This window comes from Annulohypoxylon maeteangense (assembly GCF_022496945.1).
Source record: "Annulohypoxylon maeteangense strain CBS 123835 unplaced genomic scaffold GGS22scaffold_4, whole genome shotgun sequence".
Lineage (NCBI taxonomy): Eukaryota > Fungi > Ascomycota > Sordariomycetes > Xylariales > Hypoxylaceae > Annulohypoxylon > Annulohypoxylon maeteangense.
This window is the reverse complement of record NW_025953251.1, coordinates 492,983-516,187: the sequence shown is the minus strand read 5'-3', so window position 1 is coordinate 516,187 and position 23,205 is coordinate 492,983. Positions and strand designations below refer to the sequence as shown.

The window sequence follows — 23,205 nt, the reverse complement described above, 5'->3', positions numbered from 1 at the left end:
GAAAGACATTTTGAGGATATCTCGACTTTATAACTACCACGCCAAGGCGGCTCCCACTTAACCCAATATGAAGACAACAACGACGGCACTTGCCCTAATAGCAAGTATATTAGCCGTACCGGCAGACGCACGTAATATACCAAGTAGTATCGGCCAACCTACAGTTGTAAGCTTGGCTACTCAACGAAAGACTATATCGAATCCAGTAAAACGGGATCGTTTACGGCGAAGAGATGGGACAGTTAAGGCTGAATTAGACAACGAGGTATGGCCTTGGTGTCTTAGCTTAAGAGAACCATCTGCTAAATCTCACAGGAAACATTGTATTTCGTCAATGGCACGTTAGGAACGCCAGCGCAGTCTATACGGATGCACTTAGATACCGGCAGCAGTGATCTTTGGGTTAACACAGCATCTTCGTCACTCTGTTCTAAATCGTCGAAGCCTTGTGCCTTTGCCGGAACATATGCCGCCAACTCGTCTTCTACTTACGGATATGTTGGGAGCTGGTTCAATATCTCCTATGTCGATGGCTCCGGGGCCACGGGCGACTATGTCACCGATACGATTACTATTGGGGGAACGACGTTAACTGATTTCCAATTTGGGATCGGGTACACGAGTAGCTCCGAACAAGGCATCCTTGGCATTGGCTACGCCGTCAACGAAGTACAGGTTGGGAGAGCAGGAAAGAAATCATACGAAAACTTGCCGATGAAGATGAAGTCAGCTGGTCAGATACAACGAAATGCTTACAGCTTATGGTTGAACGATCTCGATGCGAATACGGGCAGCATCCTATTTGGGGGGGTCGACACCGCGCAGTATACGGGAAGCCTCCAGACGCTACCAATCCAAGCGAACAACGGCGTCTACTCGGAATTTATGATCACATTGACTTCTTTGTCTGTGGGTAATTCAACCATCGCTGATAACCAGGCCCTCGCAGTCTTGCTTGATTCCGGTTCCTCACTCACCTACTTGCCTGATGAGATGGTTGAGGATATTTATGAGGCGGTCAATGCGCAATACGATTCGAGCGCAGGTGCGGCCTACGTCCCATGTTCCCTGGCTAACCAGAAGGCAACCGTGGATTTCGTGTTCTCAACCCCGAAGATATCGGTAGAAATGAACGAGCTTGTCCTCGACCTAATAACGGCAAATGGGCAGCGGCCTACATTCTCGAACGGTGTGACGGCTTGTCTATTCGGCATCTCCCCAGCCGGCTCGGGAACCAACGTGTTGGGCGACACCTTCCTTCGATCCGCTTATATCGTATACGACCTCGACAACAACGAGATCTCGCTTGCGTCGACGAACTTCAACACGACGGAATCCAATATCCAGGAAATCCCTAGTGGTACAGGGATCCCTAACGCTACTGCGGTATCCAACTCCGTGGCAGCAACGTCAGGCATTGTCAGAGGTACCGGCAATGGCAATGCCGGCCTGGGCGACAGCACATCCAACAGCGCTACGGGTAACGACGGCACTTTTTCGATGGCCGCTCTAATTGTGCCATTTGGAGTGTCTATATTGATCGCGATACTATAAATATTTTGAAGGAAATTGATACCCGTGTTGTTCCGATATGAACTGGGTTATTTGATGATATTTTAGCAAGCATTGCAAGGCGTTTGGGCTTGGGCTTGGGGTTTTGGGCTTATAAAAAGCCGCCACGACATAAAATACCGGTATAGATGACCGAGGAATAACGAGAGTATGGCATAGTTGTATGATATCCTCTACATGCTTCCGAAGCAGCGTTTGTCGGATCACATTGCATTCATAGCATTCACACATCGTTCGACGATGGGGCTTAGCGGGGAGCTGGGCGTTATATAAATTTGATATCAATTGAACATAACGTTTGTTTTGTCGACTATCTTGATCTATGCTGATTTTGTGCGTTGTCTTTGCTTTTCTGTGCCCTTATCAATTCATTGCAGACCGATAGGCTTGCCACATGTCTTACTATAGCGCGTGGCGTTGCCGGGATATCCGTCTACTCTTGCCGTCCAGCATGTCTTTAGTAACTGAGAAGGCTACTTCCTTACTCACTAGATACCTTCGCTATATTCACCTGTTGGAATAGCGTCCTATCACATCGGACGATATTCCCTAGGGTTACATTGATGCATACAGCACTACGTCGTCGGTTGACTTGCAGCCTCTTCCTTTTCCAAAGCCTGCATGGCCTGCGTTAGTCGCTCATGTAGTACTAATATTAGTAGCAATAGAGAGAATGTTATTGTGAGTTCCCAGATAATATCGATCAGCCCAGAGCCTAACCGCTCGCCCTTCTCGATTCGCAGTTCTTTAGGATGTGGAATCGGTGCCATTAGGATTGCTATTGGGAAAGGTGTGAAGGAAGTGTTGGTGTATTTTCTTGACTATTTTTTTTGGTTGCTATGTCCGGAGGAAGTATCAATGAAACCAGGTAAGTGGATGTAATATGCTTGAGTTGGGATGATCTTTGGACTGATAGTTGTTCGATTCTGTGTCTAGGGACTTGCCTGTGAAGGTTATAAACCACTATATGCGACGATATTCACTCGACCGATATCCTACGGGGGTTTAGTATTTATATAAGAAACAATGACTCCTACCCCGTAGTCAGAGAACAGAAGCAGGCTTGAGGTTGTAGATGGTTCCATGAAAAAGAACCGAATAAGGAGACCCAAGAACCACCTAGAATTGATAAACATTTCCTATAATATGGAATCTGAACGAACAAGAATGATCTTTTGGGTAGAACAGTTTCACTGACAACTAAGGCGTTTGAATCGCCTAAGAGTCAATATCAAACAAGGTATTTCTCAAATCCGGATCTCATTCTTGTCCAGAACCGCCTGACTGTCACCGAAAACACAATGTCCGGTATCTAAACGGTAATACTCCCTCCAATATCCCCTCGATTTCCATCCCGAGCTAACTTCCTTTTCACCCTAGAAACCCCCATTCTTGCCTCCTTCCCTCCGGCCTCCGTACCTTCCATACCCCCCTCCACACACACTTTCCCGCCGAACCGCTCCATGCCTGCTCTCAACACTGCCTTGAAGCAGGAACCTTCGGATCCTTCCCCAGCCCCCGGAGATACCTCTCGCAGTCGAACAGCCTACGCCGGTCGCCGTGCGCCGTCATGTACGCGTCGACCCAGCACAGCGGACACACGGCGTAGGCCTCGTTCGAGAAGGCGAGCCAGGGCCGCGCTTCGCGGGACGGAGTGGGCGCGTGGCAGGGGCAGGGGCAGACGATTATTGGCCACCTGGGTTTATGGGGTTGTGGTTAGTGTGGGAGGTTTTGTGGGTGTGGGGGGGGGATGGGGGATGGGATGGGGGTAGGGAAGGAAGGAGGGGAGGGGAGGGGAGGAGAGGGGGAGGAGGAAGAGTGTGCCTTACATGTCCCGCGGGTCCGGGTACGGGTTTAGGTACGGGACTGAGTCGGTGTCGGCGTCGGCGGAGGACGATGAATAGTATTGGATTTCTTGGTCTTGATCTTGGTCCTGTTCTTGTTCTTGTTCTTCGGGTTGTGGCTGTAACTGCTGCGTGGATGAATATGAAGGCGTGAAGGATGGGGATGTGGAGGTTGTGTAGGGGGTATACGGCGTATATGCTTCCGCCTCCGGGTCCGGGTCCGGGAAGGGCGGGTCGAACTGCGAGCCTAGGTCATCTCGGAGTACCGGTGATGGCGGGTATAGCATTCGCCATGCTTCCTGCTCTACGGCGGCGGTGGTGACGCTGGGCCCGGTAGAGCTGGGAGGGTGGGTAGTATTGATATCGTTATCACTACTGGCGGAAGTGGTGGCGGTGGTCTGCTGTTCGGTAGAAGACGTGCTTGTGGTTGCCGTTGCCTGATCCGACATCTTCCTAGATCGTATAGGTAGGACCTGGAATTCTGGAGTCGAAGTGAGAATGCCGAAAGGGTTAGAGGCGTGTAGCTTCTGCTCGTTCATTAGTAGGTGACGTCTACGTCCCATCGAAAAATAAGAAACAAGAGCTGGCCAGTGCTGCCGGCTAGATATATCGTGGATACTCGCTGCAATTACGTAGTTCACTAACCCTGACTAAAATCCAACGCGAGGAGAGAAAGAAATGGAAGCGGCGTTATTTGTTATAGGTTGTTTCGAAGAAATCATCGAAGGATAGCGAGGAGAGAGCTACGAGGTAGTTGTAAGTGAAGTTTTCTCCTACTTCCTTTCGTGACTCAGCCAAAGACTCGCAAGGCGAGGGTATTTCAGTAGCCACAAGAAGCATTGTGGAACGTGACGACAGTAGAAAAGCACAGGTTCGAACAGGAAGCTTGACACGAGGCTCGAGTCACGGGAGTCACGAGTAAGTGTTACCATAGGATAAAAGAATTCCACCTGTAGGGGGGTTATCTGAGGCATTGTGAATTAATATTTTAGAAGCAGAGCCTGCCTATGTTATTGCCTTGTGGGAGTTGTCGAGAATGGAGCCGCATCGAAGAAAACTGCATTAGTCCTAATGATGTTGCGACACGGGATGACGCAGAGTTAGCTTGGCCGTGTATACTAGCTATCTAGTTATACGGTCAGATCATGGGATATACTTAAGAATCCGGAGGGTCCCATGAAGAGGCTCTTGCTATCGAGCTTGATCTTGTACGGCATGGAAAGGTAGGCGGGATCTGCAGCCGACTCGGAATGAAAGCGAACATGAAAAGAACGCCGAGACCTCATAGTCCGTCGACGCTCTCCCCTATATTTATCATAGACTATGGCCTAATACCAGGCTATGTGACACTAGACAGAACACAGATTTATGAACGGGCTTGATAAATGAACGTTATATGTAACGATCGGGAATTGAGGCGGAAACACACATGTAATTCGGCGTGTTAATTTACTTATCATATGACTGCATGTTTCGTACGCGGGTTATAAATAGATTCCTGCTGTCGCAATCTCTGAGGAGTAGGAAAGTTGTCTTAGTGACGAAGAGATGTAGGTAAGCGAATATTTGGTACACTATTATTTATCGCGGAAGCCTGCAGTTCGAATCAAGCGGCTGTCGGGATAGCAGCTCGCATCATAATCATTCCCTCGGAGTATTAATACTGTATAGCTACATCAGTAAGATCATAAATCGTTCCCTTAATACTCGAAATCATCATCCACAGATGGACCCTTATTTTTCGTAACGCTTTCCTGCTTCCTGTACATCTCTGCTACCTGTCGACTACTCGTTGCCTCGTCTGGCTTCTTGTCATCTCTAAGCTTGATGAATCTCGGGAATCGCAAACTAATTCCCTTCTCACCGGATGGGTCGACGTTCTCCTTTATTCCTGCTTTATACCGTGGACTCAATGTCAAATCCGCGGTCTTCACTTCCCAAACGTAGCGAGGTTCGAACCAGACGTCTGGTTGATGCTGCCCACCTGACGAGTGCGCATAAAATGGTTTGGCGCGGTCGATAACGATCTCAGAGAGCTGCTTGTGAAGTTCTTCGAGGACCTGTTCCGAAAAGCCGGTACCGATATTGCAGATTGTTTCGTAAGACTCAGACGCCGCGTTATAGCATGCGAGAAGGAAAGCACCATAAACAGAGGTACGCTTGCCTTTGCCGTGGTAGGCGCCAAGCACTACAAGGTCAAGTGAGTCGCCAATTCCTGACAGGTAGTCTTTCTTGATCTGTTTTGCTGTTAGTAACAAGTATCGTTTAGACCTAATGAAGTTCTTACCTTGAGCCAATTGCGACTTCGTTTGCTAGGCTCGTACCCACTTTCCGAGCCGTCAAGCATCTTGACCATCAATCCCTCACAGGAGGCCTTGACACTCTCGTCTAGGAATGTTTGAATCTCTTCGAGCTCTCTACCATCCATATGAGTCGCAAAAGAAAACTCGCCTTCTACCGGTTGGAAGGTATTGTGAAGCAATTCGCGACGGTCTCGGAGTGACTTCTCGACCACTGGCTCCCCGTTCAAAAATAGCAAGTCAAAAGCAAACACACAGACTTTGACTTTCACCTCTTCCAGTTTGACGTCCTTCTTCTTTCTAGTCATCAATTGTTGAAAGGGAAGAACTTTCTTCTCATCAACATCCCATGCCACAGTCTCGCAGTCTAGCACGAAACTCTTGGTACCATCTTTGACCCAAGTGTCAAGCTTTGCAAGAATATCAGGATATTTCTTGGATAAATCCTCCGAATTTCTCGAGAAAATGGATGCAACCCCCTTGGCAACTTCCTTCGTAGCACCGGGAAGGGCGTCGATGTACTCGTCCGAGGAGTCCTTGGCGACATAGTGAATTTGTGCTCTCTCGCCATCGTACTTATACTCGCAAGTGAAGTTCTGGTTCTCGAAGCGATCCAATACTTCTGTGATCGCCTTTGTGGGCTTCGCAAGCATGGGCTTAAGAGGTACTCCTGGGCGGAGCTTGCAGGTCTCTTTCAACTTCATGATGCCATTCTTGACCATCGTCGGGATGATCACATCCCAGCTGGGGAGTTCGCTAAAACATGTTAGAGCTAGTCAGTCGACGATTCGATGTCACTAACCTGTAAACTGTCTTCAACATAGCTTCCGCTTCTTCTATCTCCTTGGTACTAGGTACTCCTCCTTTTTGATCCGCTTCGTGACATATTATAGCTTGTGCTATGGAGACAAGGACAGTCTTTTCTGCTAAGCCCAGTCTAAGCTTTCCCTCGAGAAATCGGATCAGGTACTTGGCCTCGCTCGGTCCACCCTTGTCCTTATGAATATCAACTTTACCGGTTGAGTGGGCGTCAGCAGCCGAAAGTAGCTTTTTAATTCCGTCCACTTTCCTACCCTGAGCACCGTTCCCAGACACAGTCGCGATGTCCATCAAACCTTTGTGGACACCTCTGATTGTCAATGGTTTGGGTTTGAACATAGTAGGTTGAGTTGATCTGCTCTTGACTGCAACAAGACCTAGATCGCCAATTTCTTTTTGATCTGCCTTTATTACTTGTAGACTGCGCCCCGTAGTCTCACCTATGGCCTTCATGATGAGTGATTCGCCAATGCCCAACTCGATACCGGCATAATCAGGGGCCAATTTGTTGATCATCAACAACACTGTCGGTAGGAAGTCGTCGGGGGTCAAACGTAATACTTGTCGGAGAAATGAAGCACAATACTCGGTGATTATGAGTCGTTTCGTCGTAAGTTCTATGAGGGAGAACGTTGTACATAATGCAGCGTAGGGCACTGGTGTGTTGGGTTTCCAGTCGGGATATGGGTCTTTTGTCTTGCTTTGAAGCTTGGTCTGTATTTTTTCTCGGGCTTTCGCTGCAACCTCTGGCTTTTCATCCTCGTCCTCTTCCTCATCCTTCTCTACCTCGGATGCAGACTCTGACGCTTCTTCCTTGATATCATCATCATCCTTCTTAGGGGAGGGAGTTGCCTTCTTCGCAGTGCTTGGTGATGTCTTTTTAGAAGGCTTCTTGGGTGTTTTCTTCTTAGGAGTGGTCTGTTTTTTAGGTTTTATCGGCTCTGCGTCTTCCATGACCTCATCTTCCTCATCTTCATCCTCGATTCGGGGACGGCTCTTTCGCTGCCTTTTTACGACAGGTGCTTCGTCCTCGAGTTCATCCTCGGGTTCTTCAACCTTGACCTTTGCTGTTGCTTTTTTCTTATCTTTAGGGGAAGGGGGCGAACGAGATCGCTTCTTCATGTCTTTCGGAGGATCTTCTTCTTCTTTCACATCGGCTTTAGACTTTGGTTTTGGTGAAGATGGTTCTTGTGCACTGGGGGAAGATTCCGGTTCATCATTCGTCTTCTTGGCCGACTTTGTACTGAACGATAGCTTCGTCTGCTGAGGAGCGGGTTTTGGACCATTTGGTTGACCGAAGAACTTCCTAAGATGATCGTTAGTAAAGTGTGAAGCACACGATGCAGCATGCAGCATGCAAGGAAGACCCACCCTAAGGTGGTTTGCGACGATTTCACATACCCCAAGGTAGATTGCTTGGGTGCCATCTTGAATAGTCTAGAAGACTTACTCGTCGCAATTTGGAAGAAAAGACGACGTGAAGCCAGATTGGCGAGACTTGTGTTTAGAGAAGAAATTAAGCACATAGGTAGATAGGTACTAGGTAGATTAATGTGGCTTCCTATAGGCATTCACGTGGTACAGGTTGGGGGTATCGTATCCTATCGGTTATCGCTCTGCCTGTCAATCCACCAAATTTCTTCGACGTGACGCGACTTCCTAAGATTAACCGCGTTAATGGAATAGTGACGCGAAAATGGCAGGCATCATACAGTGCATATGACATGTATCTCTTGAAAATACACACTGTACAAAAGTATAGCTTTATCGATAAGAATGTTGCCGTTCTACGTAGGTTGTGTCAAAAAAGCCAATCCTAAAATTTCACGGGTCTCGGACTTGGCTATGATAGAAATATGAAGGTTGCGCGTGCGTCGCTTAGTATACTCCGAAGGTCGCCATGCCTTGGGTCCCCGGCTTCCAGGTATTGTCTCCCGGTTTGGCGCCGTAACTATAGTACCGATGGCCTCTCGGAGCAGCAAATCGAGGACATAAGGAATGACATGAAAGACCGCCCATTTCAATGGACTCGGGACTATATGTCGCCTACTAATTCCACATTGCTCAACGTTGCTCTCGCCGATTTCATTCCGCAAGAATGTATATTCGGTACTATAAACACCAGGAGTATCATCGCAAATAAGCCCCTTCCGGAGGGCCACCATTTTGCATATTTCCCGCTCCAGAAGACCTCCTCGGAATTATGTCCTGACGGCACGGATCCGTTCCACAGCCCCGGCGATCCGTTTGTTCGGCGCATGTGGGCCGGCGGCTCCATCGATTTCACTGAGACTTTCCGGTTGAACTCGCGTTCCATCGATTGCAAGGAATGGATAGAGGATATCGCCTTCAAAGGCCCCGGGGGGCAGGAGAAGATATTCGCCACTATACGGCGTGAATACATGATGAGTGCTGATCGCAACGTTCCATTAGGCGTTTCTCAGGTGCCGAGGATAACGGAAAGAAGAAGCCTTGTCTTCATGCGCGGCCTTAGCAAAGAGCAAGCTCGCGAAAACCTAGCGAAGTCGGAGGAAGGAAGGGAAAGGATTGTCAAGTGTATGTGACCACCATCATCGCCCGTACTCTCTCAATTATTAGCCTACTATATTTATCACAGCTCGTAAGCCCCGTAGCCATGGCTGACATTCTAGCTTAGCTTCCCATGAGCCCGACTACTCGTTCACATTCACGCCAACGCCTAGACTCCTCTTCCAGTACAGCGCGTTGACATTCAACGCGCACTCGATCCACCTAGACCGAAATTACTGTCGAGAAGTAGAAGGTCACCGCGACTTACTAGTACACGGTCCTCTCACCCTCACCCTAATGCTCGCCGCAGTCAGATCACGAATTGGGAACCCTCTGATGAGAATCACCAAAATTGACTATCGAAACCTAGCTCCCCTCTATGTCAACGAACCTTTGCGCGTTTGTGTTAGGCTCATCCAGCAGGAAAATGCCGATGGCCCCGACCCTCGACAAGAGTGGGAGGTTTGGGTAGAGGATCGGGATGGAGGCCTCGCAGTACGAGGCACAGCTCAAGCTAAAACATTCGTACCTCGCAAACCGTTCAAGGCCATAAAATACTACACTGAAACCCTACCATAACGATCCTAGTGTATAACGATACCCCGATATAACGAACCTTTCTTCCGGATTTTTGAAATTTGTATGGGAAATAACGATAATTTTGCTATAACGAATTATCGTTAGCTTTTAGCTTAGTCACCACCAAAATCGTTATAAACAGGTTAAATTTCATGAAAATCCTTCCATTTTGGGAAGGAACTAAACCCTTTTTATATCATGATTACCCCACTTCGGTATAACATCGAACATTTCATGTCTGTGCGTTACGGGCTTTACCCCTTTAGGTAAAGATTTCTAAAAGTGGATACTTATTTTATAGCGATATTTTAATATAACGATTAGAATTCCATTTTTTTTTTCATATCGTTATAGTAGGGTTTCACTGTAGGTATGTCTTAAAAAAGGGAAAACCTAGACGGAAAAAATAAGTGCGGTTAGGCTTTGCGTCAAGAAAAGGCGGAAGCTACATTGTCCTTAGGGGAATGTTAATGTGTTAATGTAAATAAAACGAGGGATACATAGGTACCTAACGATCTTTATTACGATATTATGTCATGTTAGCGATTGTCCAGAAAATAAACTTTTAAGAATCGTTGGTGATTAGTGATTCGCATCTATATTTCCCTCGTCCACTATATAAACCTTTGTGATATATATAATTACAAAAGTTTGCATCTGCAAGAGAGAAGTGTTATAAGTAATCGTTCCAGTTCATTTGCTTCTCATTCATATATTCGGCACCTTGAATTCATTGCAACCGTGCTTCAAAATGCCGATCGTAAAACCGAAAATAACACAAGCCCGAATGTAGAAGCCAGCCCAGATTAGTTATCCATTGCCCCTTTCGCCTCGCCAATGCATCGTTATAAATCCCCATTTCCACTCATGCAGAGACTGTCAAAAGCCTCTTGCCACTATCCGCCAAATAGAAATTTCCGTAAACTCATCCCTGGAACTGGAGGTTTGACACGTTTCCCATGGCCACAGCATGGCTGCCTATAAAAGAGATTTGTGACACTACGAACAGTAGCCACATATAATAAAGTGATCAACGTGGATCGCGTATAGCCGATTGTCGTTCAGGAGCACAACTTCGTTCGAGAATGAGGGTGACAAACAAAGCCCAACGACACACGCCATTCAAATTATTCCTAGTTTGGATGCCGGCAAGTCCATCTCCGTTGTTGTAAAGGGGTATCGAAAAAATGTCAGACTTAAAAGAAGAAAAAAATCTCTCCGCCTACCATCTAGGTAATAGGAGCCAAGAATGGACTCAGCATCAGCTCGTCCGCACTTGGTCGTAGATTGTGATCTATCTCGAAAGTCTGGCTCAAGAATGTCTGCGCCTCAATGCTAGCATTATCCGGAATAGTAGGTGCGGCTTTTCCACCACCGATCTTGAAGATGGCCTGTAGCTGGCTGCAGTCTGGGAAAGGATGGGTACCGGTCATCATTTCGACAACCAAGCAGCCGAGAGACCATATATCGGCCTTACGGGTATAGGAGGTCTGCTTGACCACTTCGGGAGCCATCCAGAATACTGAACCCTGGAGTGAAGGCCTGTGCTTGTTGTTGTTGGCACCACTGAGAATGTTAGAAGCCTCAAGCTTCTTGCTAATTCCAAAATCGGATATCTTGATTGTGCCCTTGTTGTCCACGAGGATATTGGCGCCCTTGATATCGCGATGGATAATGTCTCGGTTATGCAGGTACGAGAGTCCCTGCAGAATCTGCCTCACGAAACTGCGGACTAATGGCTCGGGAAGCGCACCATACGAGTTAAGCATGGTCTGAACAGAGCCACCAGGGACGTACTCTAGGAAAATGTTCAGGTGCTCCGCTGTGGAACTGCATCCAAGATATTGAACAATATTCGCGTGTCGAAGATCTCGCAACAGGCCGATTTCTCGCTTGAGAGCTTCGATCATGCTCTTCTTTCGCGCATCTGTGGCGCTATTTGCGCCGGGGGAGGGTGTCTCAACTTGCTTGACGGCAAGAAGCTCGCCAGTTACAGCATGAAGGGCCAAGTACACGCTACCAAACGATCCCTGGCCGATCAAGGCACCCTTCATCCACTTATTGTCATCCCACGATTCCCCAGCTAGGAAACTCTGGAGCTCCTCATCGGCATCCTCACCATCCTCGCTTAGAGCCTGGGTGATTTCTTTCAGGGAACCGGAGCCCTGAGTACTAGTTTCGTCGAAGTAGCTCTGGCGGGCGTGTCCTTCGGGGTCGGTGATGCTGATAGGATTGCTATCTGAGCTGCTGTCTGCAAACGAGACGTAGGACTTGCGGTTAGGCTCGATAGGTGACTCCTCCTGAAGGGTATCTAAGACGGATGAGGCAACAGAGTCGCGGAATCCGTGCGGCATTCTGCCCTGGATTTCACGAGCTCTGACCTTGGCCAGTTGGCCGCCGCTTAACCACGAATCCGCGATAGTTGGGATAGGTGGTGCATCTTGGATGCTTGATGCAAAGCTGAGGTTACTAGCAACACTAAGTCGGCTGTTCACCTTGCTCAAGCGAGTGGATCTACGCATGGATAAACGCGCAGTCCGATCTATATCTTCTCGAGGGTGATCGGGGAAGTAGGATGTAAGGTCGGAAGTAATCAATTCGCTAGGCGGCCTCAATCCACCAAACTGCCTAAGAAGTCCCTTACGCCTCGGAAAGGGTGGCTTGGTTTCATTGGAGGCGGGCCGTTCCAGATCCCGAGCGGCATTGTGAAGATTTCTCTCCCTATCTTGGAAAGATATCGGCGACAGCGGTTGCTGAAGTCCTTCATTCCAGCTCTCACCTAGCAACTTCTGGACCTTCAGTTGACTTCTCTTGTCTTGCACATTCTCGAGGGCACGTGCATGCGACTGTTGGGCTTCTTCCATGGCGATAGAGGCGGCTCGTTGCAGTTCGGCTTCTCCAGGTTCGCCAGAAGGTACCCTCCTAAGGATTAGACGATTTCTCTCCGGCCGCTTCTGATCCTTAACGATGCGCCATAGTTCAGTATCGCCGAGACGCCGAGATTGCTTAGGATCGGGGTCTACACCAGCTAATACCCAGAAACAATAATTGCGATCATGGTCCTCCCGCAAGGCAAACTTTCGTAGTGTTACTCGCATAACCTCTTCGCAATTGCTGCAGTCCGCGATTTTGACTACCTTCGTAACGCCGCCGGTGGAGATGACGCGAATGACGTCTTGACCCTGTGGTAAAGCAGCCATCAGCGAACCATCCTGACTCGAGGCATTTCTCGTGTGATTAATTACCAGGCGGCCCGTCATGGTAGGCGATCCAGGTCCTCGGCCGCTCGAGTTAGACGTATTGATCATGTACGGCTGAGCTTGTTGATACCGCTGTTGTCTAAGACCTCGTGCATCGGAATTGGGCAAAGGTGAAGTAGGTCGAGAACCAGGTCTTCCCATCTCGGACAAGGAGTTCATTGCCAGGCTTGACATGTCAATTTGCCGGGAATATCTTTTGTTCGCTGAGCCGAGGCCTCGACTACCGGAGTTAAAGGGTCGAGGTGAGCCAGTCGAGGAGGGAGTATATTGAGAATCTAAGCCTCCGAAAGAATCCTATAATCAAATGTCAGAAGACGTCCCCAACCAAACCATCGGATTATTGCTAAATCTCTTTCGAATGTAATCCAGCAATTACTTACCCGATTGCGTCTCTTTTGATTTGCGTACGCTTTCGTCCTGAGTTTCTTAATGCCGAGGAATAATCGAACCCGATCGCCAACCTTGTCGATGCCCATCTCCTTGAGGACCTCCTTGTCCATCTCTAATAAATTCTCGCCATTGACGTTATTCTTTCTAAATAACTTCTCATACTCGCCGCACTTGACACTTCTCAAATATTCGCATACTTGGTCCTCGGACCAGTTCTTAACGGCATCGGGGCCGTCGACGTCGGAAAATTCAGACTCGGTAGGGCTGGCGAAAACCTGGCCGGCGGCATGAACAGCCGGTGCTCGTCTCGTAGGAGCCATACTAGACGGCTGAGCACTAGAGACTAAAGTGGCATTCGTGGAGGCCAGCGAAGCCGGAAAAGACGACTTCGAAGCTAGCATTGCCATTGTGAATCTAGATGTTGAGTTATCGATTGTGGCTGGTTTTCCACTGTCAGGAACACATGGGAAAAGAATTGAACGGAGGGGATCGTATTAAAAAGAGGAGACGAGTATAATTTTTTTTTCTTTATTTCCCAACGCCTTGAATAATTTTTTCTTCTATCATCCGTTCCTTCTAGCGGGGATCGGACAAAGAGTAAATTACGCCAGCGAGCGGTGTCGAAACGGAAAAATAAATTAGGGAGGTTTCGCAAATCGCCAGAGTGTGTCGATGATAAAGAGTGTGGAGTTTGGAGTTGGGATTTGGCAGGATTGGGATTGGGGGATGGGATTCAATGTTAATTGCAGGAGAAGATTTACAGGTACATTCTGCCTAGTATCACTTGGTACCTTCCTTAGCCCTGAAAGCACATTTTACAGGCGACAGGTACCTGACTTTTCGCTGGTGTTGGTGTAACTTTAACTTTCAAGGGTCATTCTATCTTAGTTGCAGGCTGACTAGCCCCACCTCCTTAGAATAGCTTAAGTCGTGGATCGCCTACTACCCTATCCAAGTACCTTTCCTACCCACTTTCCTCTATTATACAGTATTTCATTTATTATATTCTCACCGTTGTTGAGGTGTAAATGTGCAGTAGCGTTCGGGTTCGGGGGTTTCACTTTGCGGCCACTACCAAGTAGGGGAGCATAAAATAAACTTTTTAACCACTTATAATACCACGGTATTCTTACTGTGTAGCACCAATCGTCTGGATGCATTTTCCCGATTATGATTGGCCGAGGAATAAACAAGAACGGCGGTAGCTGATGCTGCTGATGTTGAAAAGTTGAAACTCGACAAGGAGCGCACGGCCACTAGATCATAAAAAAAAAGTCCCGTCATCGACTCATCCACCTTGGTCCACCAACCCACTCTGCCCACTATCTCGCATTTAATCGCCCATCGGACGAGAGATTCATTTGATTCGACTGATTCGAGAACGATTCGTAGAGATACGTAATGTGCGAGAAACGGCACACACCGATACACCGTGGCAGAGCCTGGTCCCTCAGACGATGATCATTGCTCTCTGTTTCATTGCGCGTCTACCGCGACCATGTGATGCAAGCTGAAGATCAGAGGGAGAAGAAGAGAGAAGGATGAGAAAAAAAAAACAGCCTTGTCTCCCTTCACTACTCTGGAGTTTGTATCCCCATTCCCCAGTTACCACCAACATAACATACCTTGCCTACCTGGTACCTTGATTTTGCCATATGCCTCCCTCGGGACAATTATCACATAGTACTTCGCATAATAGTACATACACCTACTCTATTTTTTGGGCAACCTCCCCTATAATACCAAACCGGATATACAAATGTTGGTGTCCATGTGCGGGCAGCGGGCGGCTACTCGTCGACAATCACATTCCGCCCCCATTTAAGATCGCGGCGTGCGTACCCCTTTAAGCTACATCCGTATATCCAATTTCGAACCCGAGCAGCTACAGCGTGGACTGCCGTACGCTACAGTAGTCTACCGTATACTAGTCTGCTAGCATCAGTACATACATACCTAGGTAGGTATGTAGCATGTATCTGAGATCGTCTGGTTGTCCTAGTCGTTGAAGATCCATATGGATGGCTTTACACTATTCTTTAGGACCAGTGTTACAAATGGCTGGGTCCATGACGAGGACGCTACTAATAATACGACGAGATGTCGTCAACCGCAATCTTTAGAGTCGTTCGAAAAAAAGCTCGGCAGAGGAGCGGTGGTGAGCAAAGCTGAGGCAAGGTGTCAAAGGAGCCAGTAAACGGCGTCACCTTGATTGGATAGACATTGGGACTGCTGGATCTTTTCCGTTGTTATTCGCAACTGGCAGCCTGGGCTCAGTGGGCTGTCTGGGCTATCTGGGCATTCCCGAGTCACTCGGCCGCTTCAGCAAGTCATATCCCACCTGCGAGGTGGCATGTACAGGGGCTGACAAGGCAAGAGTGTATCCACAAGCGTGTATTTTAGGGGTCGATTGACAGGGGGCTAGGCTATGATCTCCAACCTGAAACCCTCCAAGTTTCGACCAGCCCGGATAAGATGGGTGCATTCGGGGCGTCAAGCGGACTTAGAGCCCTTTTGTATCCATCATAGCCTTCACTCTCGCCTCTTTTCTCGCCTCTTACCGACAGTATGGTTTACGTATGTAGGATTGTTCACATTGTCGCCGTTGCTATTTCTGAAGGGGTCATCTATTTCCCCTCTCACCCCCAGCATCTCGGCAAAGTTGCTTTACCGGCTTACGTACTTTATCTGCGAATGTATTTCTTTTTCTGAAGTACTTGTACCAAGGTAAGTACTGTAAGTATCTTGCATATCCCGAATCCAATGGGTCGTGATATGCACATTACTTGGCATACCTACAGTACCTAGTAACCTTTCCCCGCCTATTGGCTAGGGCGTCTCATCGATAAAACGTCGTTCTTAGGAGAGACTTCGCCACGATATATTGAGCATGACCATATATATTACCATCGTCGAGATCGGCTTTGATGATACCTGCGCCTTATGAATATCCTTAAAGCGTTCTGAACGTGACGAAGTCATGGGCGCGTCCTCTAACGCGATCCTTCTGACTTCATAGCATCGTCTCATTAAAAAATTAATGCTATGTGTATATGTAGTAGTAATATCCGTCTTACTAAGGAGATAACATCAGTTCGCGGACAGGGTTGATTCGCCGGCTTCAGCCCATCGCGATAGTGTTTCTCCGTGAGATCGGAGTCGCTCAGACGGATCATCGCCAGATGCTCAGCTCATTGGATCTTCCAGACGTGCATACCACGCCGAGCTTTCCCAGGCAAGGGGCTAATCCAACATTGAGGGACATTTAGGGATATTTAGGGATCTTTTTAGCGATCTGGAAGCTGTAATAGAAGTTTGCTAGCGTCGACCCGGGACCGAGAAACCAAAGGCTGCGAAGGTGGGATTAGAGGATCCTCATTGTCACGCCCGCATCTTTTTAGCACGCATCGAGTCGTATTATGCTGTTGTCCGGTCACCTTTTGCATGTTGCGGCTGCAAAGGCCTTGGCTGCTCCCGCGCTCGGTATCACAAGGCAATAACAAGCTCATTTAAATTGCATGGTACACCGCAACGAATCCCGAGATCCTCGAGGATTTTGGAGCTGGGGTTTTCGTCACGCTTGCTCGGCCTTGAACTTTCTACTGTAGGCTTTTTGTTAATATCAAGCATCTTCATGCTCTGCCGTGTTGTATCATACCAGCACCCATACTAGCATGTCAGGAGATTCACGACAACACAAAGCCCAAGATAGATCATAAAACACCAGGCGTCATGTTACGCGCTCAATGTCAAGGCAGTCTCATTAAATTCAGGCTCAGTGTGCCAAGCCCAGCAGCTTAGCTGGTTAGGTGGTCAAACATCTTGTTCGTCAATGTCGCAGCACTGGGCCAATTGACATTACAGAGGAGCTGCAGGCTTTTTGGAGAAAGGATTGTTTACTTTTAAAAGACAACACGTGTATGCACTGCCAGGCCACCCTGGATGCTTGGAGTGCATCAATAACATGGTAGTTCCCAGTTTGGTAGTGCTGGATTATGCCAGCCGTCGATCGTGAGGTTGACCGACTTTCGTCCAACTGAGCATTTGGCTGAGCCTTGAAACATGCTCAATGCTCAGCAATAACATCGAACTAAATAAACACTTTAAAAAATCTGTATGAGCTATACGAACTTGCACACGTGAGAGGCGCAAACACGTAACCCTCGATAAAGGGCTTCACGGTATCTTCCGAATAAAAGCCACGGTGCTCTTTATTATTTTCTACATTTCTCAAGGTCTGCGAGTTTTGTTAGGGCAGAGTTGGTTGGGTTCCAAGACTTACTTTCGCTTTCAGCTGTTACACAAAGAGGCTTGTAGATTTTAGTGCTGTATGTATGTCGTGTCCACCAGAGCTGACTGTGGATAATCTCCATTCTGTTAGATCTGGGGTCACTCCTACAGTAAGTCCGACGCTCGCTGGCTCGTAGCATTACGTATAAATCAGATTTTTCTTGATGGTAAAACATTACTATACTATAATACTTTGCGAGTGTCGAAAAAGTTTTATAGTCACTGTGAGCTAATACCAGTATTAACACAGTAGATGTAAATGTTTGCTATAGCAATAAATGCCACTGTGCCTTACATCAAAACATCAGATTATTAAAAGAAACAAGAGTGGCATTTGAAAGACAACTTGGAAGAATCACATGTGTCAATTCATCTAATTGATTTGCTTATGTAAGTACACGATATATCTACATATCTGCATAGATACATATGGAATTGCTGTTTTCGTGCAAAAATAAATAGAATACGTCATTTCATAAAACCTGAATAAACAGAGCTTGAATCCTATTGGACCAGATAATCTATCCAAACCGGATCATAGCATCATCGAGGCTGGAACAATGCATTAGCGGATAGTAGCGGGGCAGATCACTGCATAAAGTCTACTGTATAAATACTTAACGAGGGCTGATTAAGTAGCTTACGAGATACAGAATGCATGTAACGAGATGAAGATAAGATGTACCTTACCTTATCAGGCTTTTGTGTCCAGTTCCGGACCGAACCCAACCAACGCTAATGTTCACGCCATCGATTTCTTGAAAGCTGATCAAGATACGTTTTAGGAGCTTGCACGCATAGCTTCTGCATAGCTTCTACATAGTCTATCGCAAGTGTCTTTTCCGGAGGCCCTCATCGAGACCAATTCTTTTTTTCCCTCAGTATATTTGGTCCAATATGCTCTCTCGTGGACCTAAACCCGAGGGGACGATACCTCGCTGATTAAGGAGTGATTAGCTAAGCTCGCGAGCAATGTCGTATGTGGCGTGTTGAAATTCTTCTTATCAGCTATTCCGCAGGTCTCGCTATTTCCAAGTCCGGTTGCCAATCGTTAATCCCCCGGCTTGTTCGGGTTCATCACGTCCGCATTGGTGTTATGAGCTTACGATAACCCACTGCGGGTATCAAGAATTTTTAGACTTGTACGCCGTAATCAAGGTCAACATCGGGTCTCACAAGTTCGATCATGGATCTTAAAACTCACCGTCAGCCGATAGTTGAAGGAAAGGAAATCCAGATGTCTCAAAGACGCCCGTCTTTTTCAGCTATGAAAGCTTTGCGGTTGAGATCACTCAGTATCACTTCGCAAATCTCAAGCTCCTCCGAAACAGAGACTCACTCGCCCGTAGCAGTTCGTAAAAGAACATTGACTAAGAATCGTCCTTTTGAGACATTGAGGGAGGATTTGATTCGGAGGCCCTCTGGTTCTTCAACGGGGGACAATACCGAGCGGGGCTCTGTATCGACTAGACCTACGAGTCCTTCAGGCACTGGCAGTCAGTGCGCTAGCATTTTCGGTGATGCCTTGGTAATTCTCAAGTCCGGGCCTCTCCAACCGGAAACGTCTATCTTGAGGACTAAGAAAGAGTTCTTGGTGTTAACTCCCTTGGCTCTGGTCAAGTTCAAGAGTCGTTCTGCTGCAGTCGAACGATTCCCACAGATCTCGGTATCGAACAGCGGCACCGACACTCTTTCGCCTGTTGAATCGGTCAGCTCTCTGAGAGACCTTGGGGCAAGCGGGGAATTATTTGTCCCACTAGAGAAGATCGTCTCGGTTTTCAACAACGAGGGGACCCGTCCATCGTTCGGTATAGAAGTATGGTGGAGTGATCGAAAAGGGGCCACATTTACATGTCTCCAGTTAGACTTTAGCCTACCAGATGATCGCGACGATTGGTTAAAACAGATTCGGCATGCGATCAAGATACGGGCCAAGGCTTTCCCCGAAGAGTTAATTCCATCTGAAATAGAATCGGAGCTTAAGCGGCGAGTTCAACCTCAACACGAGCAGCATTGGGATGCCCAGATAGAAATATTTCCCGTCATACCTCGACGACCGTGTATGAGTCCGACAGCAAACTCCGGTGAAGTTAAGAAAGGTTGGCGAGATAAGTCGGCTTTCTATATAGTACTCACCCGAAAATTCTGTTATCTCGCCCAGTTTATGAAAAGTTCGACGGCCGAAAAATACAATCCTACCATGATACGGTTTGGGTTGGTGGGGTTGTCGAAAGTTAACGTAATTCTTAACGACGAGAGGTTCGATCTTGTTTTTCGGTAAGACAACCCTGAATTATCTTGTCGTATCTTATTGGTGTTGTGTCCTAGCCTCACTCCAGCTGTAACTTATAATGTGTTCTAACAAAAGTAGATTGCCCTTAGAAAACCCTACGAAACTAGAGCTTTCTAGCCGACATCATCGGAGCATTTCGTCAAAATTGTATAAGATGGACGCCTATATTAAACCTGCCTGGCCCCTCTGGACTCGCCGTGAAGTGTTCTTCATCGATGGTGAAGCACCGCAAATGCCTCTTCCTAATGGCGAAGATTACTGTGGTTTTAAAACGACTTTAGGAGCATTCATCGAAGGGTACTGCTGTGCTCCAGTGGATTGGATGGTACAATGGAAGAATGTGCGGCACGCTCCTCAATTTACTCTTCTTGCGCCGAAGGGACAGTCTAGCTATAACGCGTATCAGCTCTTAGCTGTCTTCCGTGCCTTACGCTTCAACGACTTTTTCAAGTCATTGTCATTCCGCGGCATTGACTTCTCCAGTCTTGCCGGCATTTTTGACAATACGACCCGACTCGAGTCTACAACATGGCTTTCCCGAACAGGTTCGTAGAACTTCACGCGTGGTAACCAAGTGTTTCGGGTTAACATTATTTAGGGAAACGTAGTCTTACTCGAGTTGAATTCGACCTCGTGGAAAACTCCTCCGTACTGTTCCAAGAAATTGTAGCTCTTCTACTTGGATCGGAGTCTATTCGACACATCGATCTTACCAACGTCCTTGCTAGAGAACCTACAGTTTCATTGGGAAATGGTCAGACCGCTCCGTCTCCGACAGGCCAAGTGTGCGAAATCGTACCCCCTATAGTACTTCTCTGGAAATCTCTACAAACTCGGTGCAATTCGATAAATATTAGTGGGAACCCCCTGGGCGTGCCCGACGTTGCAGGTCTCTGTAAGCTTGATATCATAACTACTAAGTACATATTCTAGCTCAGGTTTACTGACGACTATGCAGCCCGGGCTCTACAGAATAGACCTGATTTCCTGAAGAAAATTTCGATATCGCGATGTCACCTCGACGAGAACGCACTTGCGCTACTCTGGGAGGGCTTACATGAACAACGTTCGTCCATCGAAAATCTTGATGTATCACATAACTCGGGTCTTATAGAGGCATCCAAGGCCGCAGAAACCCTCGTCGACGCAAGTAGACTACGACGTCTAAATCTCGCATATGCAATTAAGGGAAACCTAAATGGCCCCCTATTCCGACCCTGGAGCGCGACATCAAACTTCGAGCCGTGGCATTTAGAAGAGTTAGATCTTTCGGGTTGGAAGGTAGGGTATTTTCAAGACACCTATGCTTCGGGAATTAATTAACGGAATACAATAGGTTAACTTCGATACTTTGTGCGGGATTATGAAGTTCATTGAGCTTGATGAGTCTCGCAGTTTGCGTCGTTTAGCCCTCACAAATTGCGGGATATCAGGAGAAATGGCAACTGGCCTCCTGTGTCGTCTTGGCGCAGGTCGGGACATGCATCTGTTGCTCAGCGATAATCCACTTGAACTTGGTTCGACCGACTGGATCGACTTAATCCACGGTAACGAAGCGCCGAGAATGCTACATCTCAATATGGTCCAGTTTCAGCACGAATCAAATTTCAACCGCCTCCTTAAGGCACTTGCTCATAACAAAACGATCGAGTTTTTGAGTATGATAGGAACTGGGCCTCCGGATCGAACGAGCCCCAAGACATTGGAGCTTCTATCTCGCTTTTTCGAACTGAATGATACCCTGCAATACCTAGACCTGTCCGGGTACAGTGGGAAACTAGAAGACAGCCATATGGGATGGGGGCTATCTGGAGCATTGGGTGGATTAAAGCAGAATATTACACTCCGCCAGCTTCGCGTTCGCAACCACGACATTGGCTCCGCAGAAGATGTGAGCGAGCTCTGCCGTGTCCTCGCTGTGAACAAGGGTCTTGCCATGTTCGATTGCCAGCAAAATAGTTTCAATCACCACCAATTCGCGAAACTCGTTCATGCCCTGAACTATAACCATCATATCATTTCTTTCCCCCTATCCGACACCGATCGACAATATGCGGTACAGAAAGAAGAGCGCTTGTTTCATAAACAGCAGGCTCAGCCCAACAAATCATTTCAAAGCAAAGTATTAAAAGCGGCAGAAGGTCGCTTGGATGGGTTGCTGAAGTGGGTGGAGGAATTTTGGAATGACGAAGCTGAGAAAGCACGCGAGATCCTGGGCAGAAATAGAAGCAATCCTGCAAACCACTCGCTCGGGTTCAGGTCAGAATACCTCGACGCTTGGGAAGATGAGAGTCTCCCTCCCTGGCTTTTCCCGACCTCCCCGGCCCGCGACAAAGGAAAGCAAACTTCCAATACAACTTAATAAACTCAAATAACGTTGGCCCATGTTCAGCCCTACGCACGGGTGTCTATGCTGACTCCATGTCACCGTGGAAGGAATCATTAAGATGACTTGGTTCCTAAATTAAAAAAATAAAGAAGGATTTTTACGACCTAATATACCTACCCAGAGGATAATTGTCGGATTTAGTATACAACGAAGGCCGACAAATTTCGTTGAACTTACATACGATATACGTCGTATTCTCTCCCCCTTGCACGGTTATCACTGATAGATTTATGGTTTAGCTGAAGAGGCGGCGTTTTAGATTATGAGAGATACCCAGCGAGACACGCGGAATTTGAATTTGCCTATATATATTGTTTGCTACTTACATTTTGCTCATTTACGAGGGCGTCGATTTATTTAACATATACTTCCATGAAATTATTGACGCTAGTTGAGAGGCGCAAACTGCAATCTCGCGACCTCAAATAACGTTGATGGAATCAAGAATTTGATGCGAGCTAACAGTCCCGATATATCCTGGTCGCTTTTCCCAGTGCTCTCGTAAGACGGGTTGGAGTTCTAATTAGGGCGGATGACGCGGATTATGTAGCCTTCCACCAGGCTGTATTCGGTTGCATTCCGAGTTTAGTCAGGCATCCATAATTGGTCTACGAGGCTGAGATAACCAGTCTACGCAGTGCGGTCGACTAGCTTTGACGTGGTAGGTAACATGAGGCTTGCTGGCTCATACGATACGTCCCTCATCCGATAGAAGAGGATCGTTCCGACTCTTAGATATCTAGGGACATCGAATAAGAGTCACCCACGATGTTCGGGAAACATAAGCCGGCTAATGACAAAAGTTCATTGCTTCTGTACTAAAACTAGGCGTGTTCATAATACTGGTTTGTTCCCGCATGACCAAAATGGGCTACCAAATTGCTGACGGATTTGGATCTTGACAATTGAGCGGCTTATGACTGATTTGTTAGCGGAGTCA

The 23,205-nt window shown here is 47.4% G+C and overlaps 6 protein-coding genes across 6 annotated transcripts; 3 read left to right on the top strand and 3 right to left on the bottom strand.

Annotated features, from left to right (window-relative positions):
• Positions 1 to 67: 67 nt before the first annotated feature.
• On the top strand, positions 68 to 1,554 carry GGS22DRAFT_178409 (acid protease; the record flags this gene model as incomplete). Its single annotated transcript, XM_047963579.1, has 2 exons — positions 68 to 265; positions 316 to 1,554. The coding sequence occupies 2 exons, from the start codon at positions 68 to 70 to the stop codon at positions 1,552 to 1,554; spliced, it is 1,437 nt and encodes a 478-aa protein (XP_047821044.1).
• Positions 1,555 to 3,045: 1,491 nt separating this feature from the next.
• Positions 3,046 to 3,865, bottom strand: GGS22DRAFT_186044 (uncharacterized protein; the record flags this gene model as incomplete). The annotated part of the gene is made up of 2 exons (XM_047964400.1): positions 3,046 to 3,268; positions 3,402 to 3,865. 2 exons carry the CDS (start codon positions 3,863 to 3,865, stop codon positions 3,046 to 3,048), a joined length of 687 nt encoding a protein of 228 aa, XP_047821043.1.
• Positions 3,866 to 5,011: 1,146 nt separating this feature from the next.
• Positions 5,012 to 8,012, bottom strand: GGS22DRAFT_198604 (ATP-dependent DNA ligase). Its single transcript, XM_047966156.1, has 4 exons — positions 7,937 to 8,012; positions 6,519 to 7,841; positions 5,704 to 6,472; positions 5,012 to 5,653 (listed from the first exon to the last, which is right to left on the bottom strand). The coding sequence occupies exons 1-4, from the start codon at positions 7,960 to 7,962 to the stop codon at positions 5,117 to 5,119; spliced, it is 2,655 nt and encodes an 884-aa protein (XP_047821042.1). The 5' UTR covers positions 7,963 to 8,012; the 3' UTR covers positions 5,012 to 5,116.
• Positions 8,013 to 8,360: 348 nt separating this feature from the next.
• GGS22DRAFT_156436 (HotDog domain-containing protein) lies at positions 8,361 to 9,974 on the top strand. Its single transcript, XM_047960367.1, has 2 exons — positions 8,361 to 9,091; positions 9,192 to 9,974. The coding sequence occupies exons 1-2, from the start codon at positions 8,392 to 8,394 to the stop codon at positions 9,641 to 9,643; spliced, it is 1,152 nt and encodes a 383-aa protein (XP_047821041.1). The 5' UTR covers positions 8,361 to 8,391; the 3' UTR covers positions 9,644 to 9,974.
• A 248-nt stretch (positions 9,975 to 10,222) lies between these two features.
• GGS22DRAFT_156434 (kinase-like domain-containing protein) lies at positions 10,223 to 14,050 on the bottom strand. Its single transcript, XM_047960366.1, has 2 exons — positions 13,284 to 14,050; positions 10,223 to 13,197 (listed from the first exon to the last, which is right to left on the bottom strand). Exons 1-2 carry the CDS (start codon positions 13,698 to 13,700, stop codon positions 10,873 to 10,875), a joined length of 2,742 nt encoding a protein of 913 aa, XP_047821040.1. The 5' UTR covers positions 13,701 to 14,050; the 3' UTR covers positions 10,223 to 10,872.
• Positions 14,051 to 18,323: 4,273 nt separating this feature from the next.
• GGS22DRAFT_106146 (RNI-like protein) lies at positions 18,324 to 22,861 on the top strand. Its single transcript, XM_047957811.1, has 5 exons — positions 18,324 to 19,860; positions 19,955 to 20,421; positions 20,475 to 20,771; positions 20,835 to 21,157; positions 21,213 to 22,861. Exons 1-5 carry the CDS (start codon positions 18,770 to 18,772, stop codon positions 22,236 to 22,238), a joined length of 3,204 nt encoding a protein of 1,067 aa, XP_047821039.1. The 5' UTR covers positions 18,324 to 18,769; the 3' UTR covers positions 22,239 to 22,861.
• The last annotated feature ends 344 nt before the right edge of the window (positions 22,862 to 23,205 follow it).